At 38.8% G+C, this 14,842-nt stretch overlaps 1 protein-coding gene across 2 annotated transcripts in view; it reads right to left on the reverse strand.

The window, feature by feature from the left end:
* Nucleotides 1-14,842, reverse strand: part of ZNF280C (zinc finger protein 280C) — a 67,722-nt gene that overhangs the window by 8,532 nt on the left and 44,348 nt on the right. For both annotated transcript variants that reach the window (XM_033201225.1, XM_033201226.1), the window contains exons 13-15: nt 9,981-10,112; nt 5,099-5,409; nt 4,190-4,330 (exon numbers count right to left, since the gene is read on the reverse strand). In XM_033201225.1, coding sequence (XP_033057116.1) covers nt 4,190-4,330; nt 5,099-5,409; nt 9,981-10,112 — 584 coding nt within the window. The remainder of the gene's footprint in view (nt 1-4,189; nt 4,331-5,098; nt 5,410-9,980; nt 10,113-14,842) is intronic.

Here is a 14,842-nt window from a genome sequence, read left to right on the forward strand (position 1 = left end):
TTCCTATGACTGGCTGTGCTGATCAGATACTTCGTAGAGGTGAAATGAGAGGGAAGGAGAGGAGCATTCCAGAGAATAATCAAGAACAAGAAAAAACTACTTTAGATACTGAATATGAAGAACCTATACATTGGGGAAGATAGATCAATTTTGGGGGCCTGTCTTCTCGCAACGGAGTTGGCATAGCCTGGGAATAAAGGCACTCAACCTCTGAGAAAATGAAGCCTCTGAACATACAGAACTCAAACCTATGACAAAAGTCCACACCGAGTAGGAGTGAGGGTACACCATTCAGAGGGAGGTACCTGAAGTAATGAGGCAAACAATGTGCCCTTGAAGTAGGGGAAAAGCAAAGGGACCTATGAGGCCCTTAGAAGAGCAGAAGTGGAAGCTTTCAGTTCTAGATGAGGTTAATGATGAGTAAGAGCTCAATGTGTGTGATGACAGTGCAGGGGCTCACCAGAAATTAGGAAAAGGTTATGAAGGTAACTTTAGGTCAGTGGGAACGTTTGGGGATAGAATGGGGCTGAAGGTTCTACAAGACAGTTGGTAAGCCTACGGAAAATGGGAGAGAGGAGGACAGAATGACACACGGGTTTAAGTAATGCCAAAAATGTTTTCCAATTTAATCCTCTATAAATTAGGGGCAGAATTAAGCCTCATTAGGGCAGCCAAGTGTTTGGCACAGAATAAGAGAACAACATTACTCATAGCAGTGTACTAGGGGAAGGGTTGGCTAGGGTCTGCTTTAGAGAAACTGGGGTATAGGTGCAGAACCACTATAGTAGTGGAAGAGGCAGACTGGAATATTGCAGAAGGTGAACCCTCAGGAAGCTAGAATGTACAGTGGCAGATCAACAGAACTCAATGGGTTTCAAAAACTTGGGATAGTAAATTATTTCTAGCTGGTGCTCCATGTTTATGCAAATGATGCCCTGAAACAGTCAAGACTGAGCTTAAAGGGTACTGAAGTAAAAGTGGTTTGAATCCTAGTAAGAAACAGAGTTGGGTCTCAGGGAAACTCAGCATTGAAATCAGAGGATTTACAGTTGAAAGGTAAAAAGAGAAAACTTTAAGAATGGTTAAGGTACCAAGAAAGGGATTACAAGGGGATAAGAACAGTTGAAGGGAGAAAAGATAATTACATAGAGCAGGAGTAGCCAAAAGGAAAGAAGAAAAACGGTGGTAACAGTTTAACAGAAGTTGAGGAGTTCCAAAAGTAAGTGATCAAAAATGTCAAATACTCTGAAGAAGTCATAGAGGAGTAAGAATGAAAAATAATGAGTATATCCAGTGGTTAGGATATGACTCATAACCTTTAAAGGAGCAGCTTTAGCTGTATGTAGGTGGGGGCGGTGGGCGACACTCAAATCACAAGGGTCAAAAAATGACAAACAGGCTAGTAAAGAATACTCTTTACAAATGTTGATGGTAAAATGAGGACAAGAAAACATGCAAAGTAAAGGCAGATTTTCCTCATCCTAAAAATATGCCTGAAAATATCTGCAGACACAATGAATGTGGTAGAGAGAAAGAGATGAACTGAAGGTCCAAAGTAATGAAATAAGGATGTGGAGGAAATGCAAGGGATGATGAACAGGGTTAACTTAAAAATAGTGGGACATGTCTGTTTTTTGAGATTAATGGCTGAAGGAAAAAAAACCTTGAGACACGAAAAAGTTAATCTTGAGAAAAACAAAAAGTATGACCTCTGAGTAATTATTAGGCAAGGTTAACAACTGAGGGACTAGAATAAAATCTGACAGATGTTGTAGATAAAAACAAAGCGGTATTTTTGGCTGGGCGTGGTGGCTCACGCCTGTAATCCCAGCACTTTGGAAGGCCGAGGCGGGCGGATCACGAGGTCAGGAGATTGAGACCATCCTGGCTAACAGGGTGAAACCCCGTCTTTACTAAAGATACAAAAAAAAAAAAAATTAGCCGGGCGTGGTGGCGGGCGCCTGTAGTCCCAGCTGCTGGGGAGGCTGAGGCAGCAGAATGGCGTGAACCCGGGAGGCGGAGCTTGCAATGAGCCGAGATCACGCTGTTTGCACTCCAGCCTGGGTGACAGAGAAAGACTGCATCTCAAAAACACAAACAAGCAAACAAACAAAACACAAAGCGGTATTTTTAAAAGGGCAGGACCAAATTAAAGATCACGAAATCAGAGCTGACTGAATCCAGCATGGTATGGTAGTCTAGAACCGAGATAGGGATACATCAAAAAGGATAAAAGATGTAAAGATAGCAAGACTAAGTATGACTGAAGATACAAAGGAATTTAGGACAGAAACAAAGCAGCATTCAAAACAGAAGACCTTAAGGGTGTGGTTGGCTACAAAATTGAATTGATACTACTGGACTAGAAAAAAGGAGTCAAGACCCTGAAAGTCATGGGGTAATGAGAATTCAAAGTAAGTATTGTCTACAATGAGGTAAAATGGGACGGTATTAAGAAAAGGGATACAACAAAGCAGAAAGGGATGTAAAGTGCTAGCACTAAAGAAGTAAAGGTATCATAAGGTCAGGCTGATCACCAAAGGGAAAAAAACCCCTGCAAGCCAGGTGCTCAAGCCATCAAAATGTGGGTGAATCCTTCAGAGTGGTAGCTGATTATGAGCAGAAAATAATATAGACGTCTTTTGATAATCTGCAAGAAAACCACCTTCATTGGTTATACCTATTTTTTTTTTCTTTTTTAAAAATAGAGATGAGGTCTTGCTATGTTGCCCAGGCTGCTCTTGAACTCCTAGGCTCAAGCAATCCCCTCTCCTTGGCCTCTGAAAGTGTTGGGATTATAGGCATGAGCCATTGTGCCTGGCTAGTTATAACTTATTTCTAACTGAAAATAAATGGAACTATCTTAATTGGAATAATCAACTTTTGTATCTGGACACTTTTTGGTTATTTAAAATAAAATCCATTCTGAAAGAATAAGGCAAGCCCCTACGAATGAGGCTCAAATGAAAGGGGGGCTCTGAAGTCTTTCCCTTGTGTAGAGTACATCATAGGTGCTCAAATTAAGTTGAATCAATGCATGAAAAGGAATTCTAGCCGGGCGCGGTGGCTCAAGCCTGTAATCCCAGCACTTTGGGAGGCCGAGACGGGCGGATCACGAGGTCAGGAGACCGAGACCATCCTGGCTAATACGGTGAAACCCCATCTCTACTAAAAACTACAAAAAACTAGCCGGGCGACGAGGCGGGCGCCTGTACTCCCAGCCACTTGGGAGGCTGAGGCAGGAGAATGGCATAAACTCAGGAGGCGGATCTTGCAGTGAGCTGAGATCCGGCCACTGCACTCCAGCCTGGGCGACAGAGCCAGACTCCGTCTCAAAAAAAAAAAAAAAAAAAAAAAAGGAATTCTAATGGTAGCATCATGACTGGAATATTCCTACAGTCGCTTATGTTTCATTGAATGAATGCAAAGATGGATCAGAAAGACAAATGGACAGATGCGGGAGACAGAGAGAGGATAATGTTCTTAGCATCATTAAAAAGCCTGGAGTCTCTCAAAGTGATCGCTTTGAAGAGGATAACACTCAAGAGATTACAATCTAGGACCTCCTCTACAGGCATCCAAATCTGCAGAGACTCAAGTCTCTGATATAAAATGGCATAGTACTTGCATATAAACTATACATATCCTGCTGTACACTTTAAATCATCTCTAGATTATTTGTAAACCTATGATACCTAACACAATGTAACTGCTATTACATAGTTTTATACCGTATTGTTTAGAGAATAATGATGGGAAAAAGGTTTGTTCATGTTCAGTAGAGACGTAATTTTTTAAAACACTTTTGATTTACAGTTGGTTGAATCCACAGATGTGGAATGCAAGAGCTGACCATATTTATTTGATAAATATATTGAAAACACTTATTTTATGTTGAAAAATAACCACTTTTTGAAAGACATAAAAGAAAAAAAGTCCCATAGAAAAACAAATTTCCCTAACAAACTCATTTTAGTTTCATTAGTCTAATTGTTCTTAAGAGTTTTTGTCCCAGTAATTTTATGAGTTACTATGCTGGAAAATAGTACAAGGAACATCTTAGAAGTTCCTATTGCTAGACCCTTTTAGTTCCTTGATGCGACAAACTTGCTTCCAATAGGATAACTCTGTTTTCAAAAAACAAATGACCCAAATGGCAATTTTGATTGGCAGTTTACATGTTTCTTACCTCATCATATGATTCACAAAGGCTTTGTTACAGTTAGTATTGTACTTGCAAAAACTGCAGTGGATGTATATAGAAAAGTGGCTTGCAAAATCTTTTATTTTGGAATGACATTCAATGCACTTGTGAATTCCCCGACGACACCTTATGGAGATGGAAAAAAAAAGATAAAAATAGATTATAAAACAAAAATAATAGGGGAAAATCTTATTAACATTTTACTAACTGAACCCAAAATGTTTCAATTGATCTTTTTTCTTTTTTTTTTTTTGAGACGGAGTCTCGCTCTGTCGCTCAGGCTGGAGTGCAGTGGCCAGATCTCAGCTCACTGCAAGCTCCGCCTCCCGGGTTTACGCCATTCTCCTGCCTCAGCCTCCAGAGTAGCTGGGACTACAGGTGCCCGCCACTTCGCCCGGCTAGTTTTTTGTATTTTTTAGTAGAGACGGGGTTTAACCATGTTAGCCAGGATGGTCTCGATCTCCTGACCTTGTGATCCGCCCGTCTCGGCCTCCCAAAGTGCTGGGATTACAGGCTTGAGCCACTGTGCCCGGCCCTAAATTGATCTTTAAGTAGACTCATAATTTGAAAATTTGCTGTGAAACAAGCTAGAATAAGTGCAAAAAATTTAACACCAGTTAACATTTCCCTGGAATAAAAGGGATCAAATAAACCAATAATCTATCATAAGATAAAAGCACAAAATAAAAGATTAGTGTAAAAGATGAAAATTAGAGAATAAACACAATGACTCAAGTTCTGCTCAGTAGTTGTAAAAAGTACCTTTTTCTCATTTGCTTGGTCTTTATGCCAGATAAGTGATTATCATCTAAATGTGTAAGAGGGTTCTGTGATATGGTAAATTTCATACTTAAGATTAAATTTGTATTGTATATCAGAAATAAAAGATATTACCTTAAGTTCTTCAAAGCAAGGCTCATTTTATTTTTTCTGTTGCGTGGTCGCTTTTGCTTGTAAGAGGGTTTTGCTTTGGACTTAGCTATACGTCCCCTTGGCTTACTTGTACGAATTTTACTTGCAGTGGATGTAGGTGCACGAGGCTTACTTGTCTTAGATCTACTGGCATTAGATTTTCTAGGATTTTTAGCAATTGTATTTTGAGATGTCGGAGGTGTGACCTGAAGAAAAGAAGTGCCTGGAGTACAACCGGAAGGTGCAGTTGGTAATTTTGACTGGTGAGGTCCAAGTGAAGCTCTAATAGTAACCTATAAAAACAAAGCCAATATGTATTTTTAGAAAGTAACCATCATATTAGTATTAAAAATATTGTAAGCCCTCACATTTACAGTAAATTGGTTTTTGACAAGGGTCCCAAAACATTTCCAATGGGGCAAAAAATAGTCTTGATGAATGCTGCTAGAAAAACTGATATCCATGTGCAAAAGAAAGAATTTGAATCCCTACCTCATATTATATACAAAAATTATCTCAAAATGTATTAAAGACCAAATTTTAAAAGGTAAAACTACAAAACTCTTAGAAGAAAATACAGTAGTAAATCCTTGTGAGCGTGAGTTAGGCAATGGTTTCTTATATAATGACACCAAAAGCACAAGCAACCAAAGAGAAAATAGATGAACAGGCATTTCTTCAAAGAAGATATACAAACAGCCAACAACCACATGAAGAGATAGATGGTTCACATCATTAGTCATCAGGGAAATGCAAATCAATTCCCAAATGAGATGTCCCTTCACACCAACCAGAATGGCTGTAATAAAGAGACAATAACAAAATAACAAGTATTGGCTAGGACATAGAAAAATGAGAACCCTCATACACTGCTGGGGGGAATGCACAACAGTGTAGTTACAATGAAAAACAGTTTGGCAGACCAGGTGTGGTGGCTTAGGCCTGTAATCCCTGAACTTTGGGAGGCCGAGGTGGGCGGATCACTTGAGGTCAGGAGTTTGAGACCAGTCTGGCCAACATGGTGAAACTCCATTTCTTTTAAAAATACAAAAAATTAGCCAGACACGGTGGCAGGTACCTGTAATCCCAGCTACTCAGGAGGCTGAGGCAGGAAAATCACTTGAACCCAGGAGGCGGAGGTTGCAGTGTGCCAAAATCGCACCACTGCACTCCAGCCTGGGCAACAGAGCGAGACCCCATCTCAAACAAAACAAAACAAAACAACAAAAGAAGAGAAACAGTTTGGCAGTTTCTCAAAATATTAAAGGTAAGAGTTACCATTTGACTCCACCATTGTATTCAGAGGTATATACCCAAGAGAAATGAAAACATATGTTCACATAAAAACTTGTACACATGAATTTTTACAGCAGCATTACAGCCAAAAAGAGGAAACCTTTTCTGTTGCGCTCTCGCTTTTGCTTTTAAGAGGGTTTTGCTTTGGACTTAGCTATACGTCCCCTTGGCTTACTTGTATTAGCTTTACTTGCAGTGGATGTAAAAATTCCAATAGGATAACTGTGTTTTCAAAAAACAAATGACCCAAATGGCAATTTTGATTGGCAGTTTACATGTTTCTTACCTCATCATATGATTTACAAAGGCTTTGTTATAGTTAGTATTGTACTTGCAAAAACTGCAGTGGATGTATATAGAAAAGAGAATTATGCCCACCAATAGATGAAACGATAAATAAAAGGTAGAATATCTATGCAGTGCAGTATTACCCACTGCACATTGAATTAATGCAAAGATGGATGATCAGAAAGACAAATGGATATGCCCACCAATAGATGAAAGGATAAATAAAAGGTAGAATTTCTATGCAGTGCAGTATTACTCAGCCACAAAAAAGAATGAAGTACTGGAACATGGTACAGTATCAATGAAGCTGCAAAACATTATGCTAAGCGAAAGAAACCAGTCCCTAAAGATGACATATTGTATGATTCAACACGAAATGTCCAGAATGGGAAAATCCATAGAGACTAAAAGCTGACTCAAGTTTGGACAGGGCCAGTGGAGGGGAAATAGTGAATGCTAAAGGGTATGGGGTTTCTTTTGAGGGTGATAAAAATGTTTTAAAATTTATTGTAGTGATGTTTGCCCAAATCTGAATATGCTAAAAACCACTGAACTGTGTACACTGTAAATGGGTAAATTGTGTGATATATGAATTACATCTCAATAACACTGTTACCAAAAAATAACTACAATACAAAAAGTTAAAATCATTATTTTGAAAGTGGCAAGTATAAAACTGCAATCAGATAAGCCTTCCACTTATTCTAAATGGTCATACCGATTAAATGAAATTTATCTTGATATTTACTGTTGTAATATTAGTTTTATATTGATAACAGTTGTATGTTAACAGATATTAACAAATAATTAGGAGTTAGTACAAATTAGATGAATATCGAAAGAGCACATTCCATAGCTATTTTACACTTTGACAGAATTAAAAGGGGCCGGGTGTGGTGGGTCACACCTGCAATCCCAGCACTTTGGGAGGCCAAGGTGGGTGGACTGCCTGAGCTCAGGAGTTTGAGACCAGCCTGGGCAACTCATCTCTACCAAAAATGCAACAAAATTAGCTGGGCATGGTGACATCCACCTGCGGCCTGTGGTCCCAGCTTGCACCTAGGAGGCAGAGGTTGCAGTGAGCTGAGATGGCACCACTACACTCCAACCTGGGTGACAGAGAGAGACCTCGTCTCAAAAAAAAAAAAAAAAAAACCCTAAATAAAAGGCTTTCACAAATAGAGAGGTCAAAATGTAATACAGAGGCCTGAATTACACTCTGGTAACTATAAAACAGATTTTCAGTAAATGTGACCTCTTCCTGGTGCATCAGGGGGCACGATTTCTGCTTCCAAGGTTACGGTGGAGCTTACATCAATTCATCATACAGCATGGTAGTTATAATAATGCTCAGAATTTCCTTAATGGTAACATATAAAATTTATCATTTACTATTTGGAAAAAGAAAATGTTGTATCTATTGGTTAATAACAGAAAACAGTCACCCACTAACATTCTCTTTAATCATTTGACTACATTCCCCCCATGTACTTGAAGAACAGCTTCTGTGAAGTCCTATGAAATATATGAAGTATCACAGAAAAGCACTGAAGCAGAACTTGTTAGCTTGCAAACAGAAAATAAATTTTTTGAAAGCACTGGAGAAGTCAAAAAATCCAAGTTTAAGAATCTTAGTACTACCTCGTCCTAGCTACATGACCTTGAGTAAGGAATTTAGCCTCTCTGAACCTCTTCATCTCTAATGTGGGGATATACCTGCCTTGTCTATCTCATTGGATCATCACAAATGTTAAATAATAAAATGTATGGAAAGGCACACTGAACACTTAATTCTAAAGTATTATAAGACATATAGTATCATTATTACCAATATTACCATTACTACTGGTATCTTATTAATAAGGGAAGATGTGAGAGAGGACTGTTCTGCCTACATTAATATTCTGCATGTCTAATATCAACATGGAACAAATGGATTGCACAGAAGATGCCAGATGGTTTATCTTACACTAGATATTCAGATAATTGTTTTATATTATTTTTGTTAATTTAAATGGCAGACATATTCGCATTCAAAAGTATGTACTCAAAATGAAATACAATATGTGGGGATTATCTCACCTTGGATTATATATCTCTTCACTGGAGAAAATATTCAAGAGCTAACTTTATGTAAAGAAGTCGGAGGGCCAGGTGTGGTGGCTCATGCCTGTAACCCCATACTTTGGGAGACCAAGGCGGGCAGATCACTTGAGGCCAGGAGTTTGAGACCAGCCTGGCCATGTTGGTGAAACCCGGTCTCTATTAAAAATACAAACAATTAGCTGGATATCATGCTGCACGCCTGTAATCCCAACTACCTGGGAGGCTGAGGCACGAGAATCACTCGAACCCGGGAGGCAGAGGCTGCAGTGAGCTGAGATCGCGCCACTGCACTCCAGCCTGAGGCATAGAGTGACTGTCTCAAAAAAAAAAAAAAAAAAAAAAAAAGTCAGAGAAAACTTATGTATATAAGGCAAACAAGGAGAAAGAAATTTGTAGTCTGATGTGTGCTTGCTCATGAAAAACAGCAATGCTATGCTATTCAGGAGCAAAACTTGCTTCTCTGAGAGATTAGTAATACCAACTTCAACAAACCTATGGCATTCAAGGCACTATGACAGATGCTGGGGACACAAAGATAAATATAATTCCTGATCTTAAGTATCTTATAGTCTGGCAACTGAAAGACATACACATTGACAACTGGAATAGCTCAAAAACAGCCTACAGAACATTGAAACAACCTGCCGACTTAGTCTACAATCTAGTTGCACTAGAAACACCCCTCCAACAAACCACGTCAATCAACTAATAAAACAATGGTTAGAAGTTTTTCTTTACAAGCATAAGAAGGATAAAACCTAAAATTAAAGTCTTAACAACAATCAGAGGTCAATTTTAATATTATATTCAATAGATAAAACCAGGCAGTAGTTTGTATCTATTATCATACAAAATGTTAAAAATACAGCATATTTAAAACTCACTTTTGGGGTGCATGTGATATTTTGATACAAGCATACAATATGTAATGATCATATCAGGGTAACTGGGGTATCCATCACCTCAAGCATTTATCATTTATTTGTATTAGGAACATTCCAATTCCACTCTTCTAGTTATTTTGAAATACACGATAAATTATTGTTAACTACCGTTGCCCAGTGAGCTTCCTAACACTAGATCTTATTCCTTCTATCCATAATAATAAAAAATAAAAAATAAAAAAAATTAATAGAATGTGCAAAAAACCACCAAAACCCCCTCACAAACTCACTTTTGTTCCAGGAGGCAATCCTTCTAGTTCTTTAGGCTTTATAAATGTACGATGCTGTGCCTTATGTTCAGCTTTCTCCTTGCTGGTCAAAAATTGTAGTCTGCATTTTGGGCAACGATGAACCCCTTTTTTCTGTTTACAGAAAAGATTAGATATAGTAACTTCCACCACCACAAATCCTAGGACCTGAAATTGCTCTTAATTCTAATATCTAAATAAATTTACAACCAGAATTTTATCATCTCCCACCACAGACAATTCGAAATGATCTATTATTTAAAAGTACTCCTTGTGTTAGTATTTGAGTTTCAAAAGCATTAGTTACCATATAAGGATCAAATATAAAAAGTATATAATTAGATTTTAATTGGAAAAGTTCTATACTGATTGTAGTGGCATAAATAAGAATGGATTCCAATCTATTGTTTGAGAAACCCTTGACTAAATTCCTCCTCAAACCCTAGTCCCATTATTATTTTACCAATGGGAAATAGGACCCAAGAGAAATTTGTCACTTGCCCATAGCTGGTTAGTGTTCTTTCTACTATACATTATCAATTGCAATCTTTATGTATCTGTTCTCATTAATTAAAATATATTTTACAGTTATTATAAATTTAGAACAACATACAAATACAAAAGAATGCTTTCTTTAAAGATGTATCTCCACCAGCTCATCATTATTTGCATATAAAACACAATCTTTTAGGAAAACCAAATGAGGTAACATGTATGAAAGTACCTAGTGGAGTTACTGGTGCACAAAAGGCATTTGCTAAATAAAACCTCTTTACAAAGGTCAAAGCAATATATAAAGATAAGGTGTTTGCATTACTATTTTAGTTTGACCTTCAGACTATTTTAGAAGTGTGGTGTGTGATCATACCATAGGTACAGTAAACACAAACAGATTTACCTGTAGGTGCTCAAGAGAGAAGGGGAAAGAAGAAAAACTCAGCCAAGTAACAGACAGCAAATTAAGATGATGGAGAGAATGTTCCTCCAGAGTATAGTTCCCACAAATTTTTTCTCTACCTATACCTCATCTAGTTCATGGCTTTAAATAGCATCCACCCACTGCCTACTTGACATCTCTTGATGTCTAATAGGTATTTCAAATCAACATGGACAAAGAAGTTGAACTCTAGAGTCAAATAAGTTGACTCTAGTAGAACTTCTAGACAAAGAAGTTGAATTCTAGGGCACAAAATCTGTACCTTCCCTACTCTTCCCAATATCTCAGTATATGGGAACTAAATTCTTGCAGCTGCTCAGGACAAAAATACTTGGTCACTCGTAACTCTCTCTCTTACATCCCACATTCAACAAATTAATAAAACCTGTCAGTGATACCTTAAAAAAAATTTGTAATTTTTCAGTTTCTCATCACCTCCAATCACTGTTACCATACTTGTCTGAGCCACTTACGAGGACTCTTGCAATAGCCTATCTTCTCCCTATTTCTATCCTTTCTCCTTTTACAGTCTATTCTTCCCAGAGCTGTCAGACTGATCTTAAAATGTTACAGAACTTTCACATGGTTAAACCCTCCAATGGCTTTCCATAACACTCCAGAATCCTGACTCTGGCTCACAAGTCCTTAAATGATCTGGTTTACATTCTATTGCTACAACCTCATCTACTACTATGTTTCCTCTCACTTGTTTACTGTGCTCCAGCCACACTGGCCTCTTGCTCTTCCTTGAATATCCTAGGTGTATGTTCACCTCACTGTCTACCTACTACTGTTCCCTCTACCTGGAACATTCTCTCCCAGATGAGTAAGCCACATAATTTACTCTCTCATTCCCTTTGGAGAAGCCCTCTTTAATCACACCATTTAAAAAACAGAAACTACTCCTTCACCTGAGCCCTGGCATTCCCTCTATCTGTATTTTCTTCCCATGGTACTTACCATCAGCTGGCACACATATACATTCAGACATCACACACACACACAAATCCTTCTTTACCATGATGCATATTTTAGTGAGCACAAACCCTGCTTTGCTTACTTCTGTATCCCCAGTACCTAAAACAGTCCTTGACATTTATTAGGCACTCAAATATTTGTTAAATAAAGAAATAAAGTGAGGCAAGAGACTGACAGAGTACAAATGAGCAGCAGGCACAATTTAACTAGTTCAAAGTGTCTGCCATTTCAGTCAATGAGTATTTATTTGTCCAGAGCCCCAAGATGGGAGACATTAATCTACCATTCCCTTAGTTGGACTCAAGTCCTGCATATCTCTCTTATGTATGTATGCTTGCATTGTGTGAATGATCACGGATGATTATACTTTTTTTTTGTTTTTTGAGATACAGTTTTGCTTTTGCTGCCTAGGCTGGAGAGAAACGGCGTGACCCTGACTCACTGCAACCTCCGCCTCCTGGGTTCAAGCAGTTCTCCTGCCTCAGCCTCCCAAGTAGCTGGGATTACAGGCTCCTGCCACCACATCCCGCTAATTTTGTATTTTTAGTAGAGATGGGGCCAGGTTGGTCTCGAACTTCTGACCTCAAGTGATCCACTCCACTCCCCTCGGCCTCCCAAACTGCTGGGATTACAGGTGTGAGTCACCATGCCCAACTAATACATTTTTAAAATAAAATGTTTAACCAAAGAAACAGTAACTTGTTCCAAGGGTAGAGAAAAAGTTAAGTGTTGAGCTTCTTTACATGCATACTATATGGTTTTGGGTGATACGAGAGTTTGTTTTTTTTTTTTTTGAGACGGAGTCTCGTTCTGTCTCCCAGGCTGGAGTGCAGTGGCATGATCTTGGCTCACTACAACCTCTGCCTCCGGGGTTCAAGCGATTCTCCCCCCCTCAGCCTCCCAAGTAGCTGGGATTACAGGCATGCACCACCACACCCAGCTAATTTTTGGTAGAGACAGGGTTTCACCATGTTGGCCAGGCTAGTCTCAAACTCCGGGCCTCCCACCTGCCTCGGCCTCTCAAAATGTTGGGATTACAGGCATGAGCCACTGCGCCTGGCCAATTTGAGGGATTTTCAAGGGTAACTATCTGTAATTTCTGCCTTTAGACCTAATGTCAATGTGAAATATGAGTCTGCAGTGGAAGCATGGGCTAGAAATCAATTTTTGGCTCCACCATTTATTAGGGAATGTGACACTGGGCAAATTACTTTCTATAAAGCTTTGTTTCCTCAACTATAAAATGAAAACAATCATATACCTGCCTCATAGGGTGGCTGTGAAGATTAAACAAGATAATGCATGTAAAAGCACCAGTGGCTGTCAAATGGTAAGTGATTAGTACATGTTAACTGCTTATTGTTATTATTAAAGAGCTAATGATGATATGTAACACATCTGGAGTCTTTCATCCTTTGTTAAAAAATGTATAAACTGCATTGCTAACTCCAAAATCACTCAAGACATAATAATATATTTTTAGGAAAAAGTTGCAATCCAAGTCTTCAAAAAGAATAAAATAGAATCAATAATTCTTATTATATAAAATTACACTAATAATGCCATCTCAATTACAAGCTTATAATACTGGTCAGCTCAGGTTTTTGAGTCTTTTGTGAATAATTATGCAAACTGCAAATACCTTCAGAGAAGCCTGATGATCCTCATCAACAGAATCTTACCTCTTCACTGCTGACTGCCTACTCTTTAGGTACTCCAAACTTAACAAAAAAAATTGAGCACCTGAAATGTACTGAATGCTTGTGCCCCCCTCCCCGCCCCCAATTCATATGGTAAAATCCTAATTTTCAATGTTGTAGTATTGAGAGGTGGAGCCTTCGGAAAGTATTTAGATTATGATGGTGGAGCTGTCAAAATGGGATTAGCGTCCTTATAAAAGGGACCCCAGAGAGCTCTCTCCACCCCTTCCCCCATGTGAAGAGACAGTGAGAATATGGCCATCTATGAACAAGGAAGCAGGTCCTCACCAGACACTGAACAGCTGGTGCCCTGATCTTGGACTTTATAGTCTCTAGAACAGAGAGAAATAAGTTCTTGTTGTTTAAGCTTCCCAGTCAGTGGTATCATAGCATGTTATAGTAGCTCAAACAGACTAAGATAGCACCTGTGGCACCTCAGTGGTCCCTAAGACTACTCCCAGATGTGATGATTCAGCAGAAGGATCGATAGGACTTAAGACACTGTTATACTCACAGCTATGTTTTAGTACAGTGTAAGGGTACAGAGCAGGATTAATAAAGGAAAATGATGCACTGGATAGCTTCTAGAGGATTACCAGGTGCCAACTTCTAAGAGTTCTATTCCAGTGGAGTCACACAGGACACACTTAATCCCTCAGCAATGAACTGCAGCAATACGCATATAATCCCTCAGCACTGAACTGCAGTAACACCTATAAAGTGTTGCTTGACAGGAAAGCTCTCTTGAGTCTAAGAGCTTAGGTTTTTCATAGGGGTAAGCCACCAAATTTTCAGACGACTCCCTCCACTGCAAGAAAAGCAAGTGGTTACCATAACCGTATTTTTTTGGTGCAAATTTTCTTGACAAACTGGTACAACATGGCTCAAGGTTCCAGGCATGTAAAACACTATCAATTAAGAACATTTTAGGAGCTCAATTTCTAACATTTAGCCAAGGGGCACTTATACAAGCAGGCACTTCTGAAATTGTGCAATATTTGAGCAACTCAGACCTGCTGGGTAACTCTTTCCAATACATACGGTAAGTTAAGGCATACAACTTAGGGTATGAAGAATGACTACAGATCAGATAAACCACTTATGAGACACAGCTCACAAAGTGGGTTCACTGTGTATTTCTTACCTTTCTAAGCATGTTATCACTCCTTTCGAATCTACATCTATATCACTCTAGAGCTTAGTAAAGCATAGGCGAAAGAATTATGTTA

Source organism: Trachypithecus francoisi, unplaced genomic scaffold (assembly GCF_009764315.1).
Source record: "Trachypithecus francoisi isolate TF-2019V2 unplaced genomic scaffold, Tfra_2.0 Lachesis_group6, whole genome shotgun sequence".
Taxonomy (NCBI): domain Eukaryota; kingdom Metazoa; phylum Chordata; class Mammalia; order Primates; family Cercopithecidae; genus Trachypithecus; species Trachypithecus francoisi.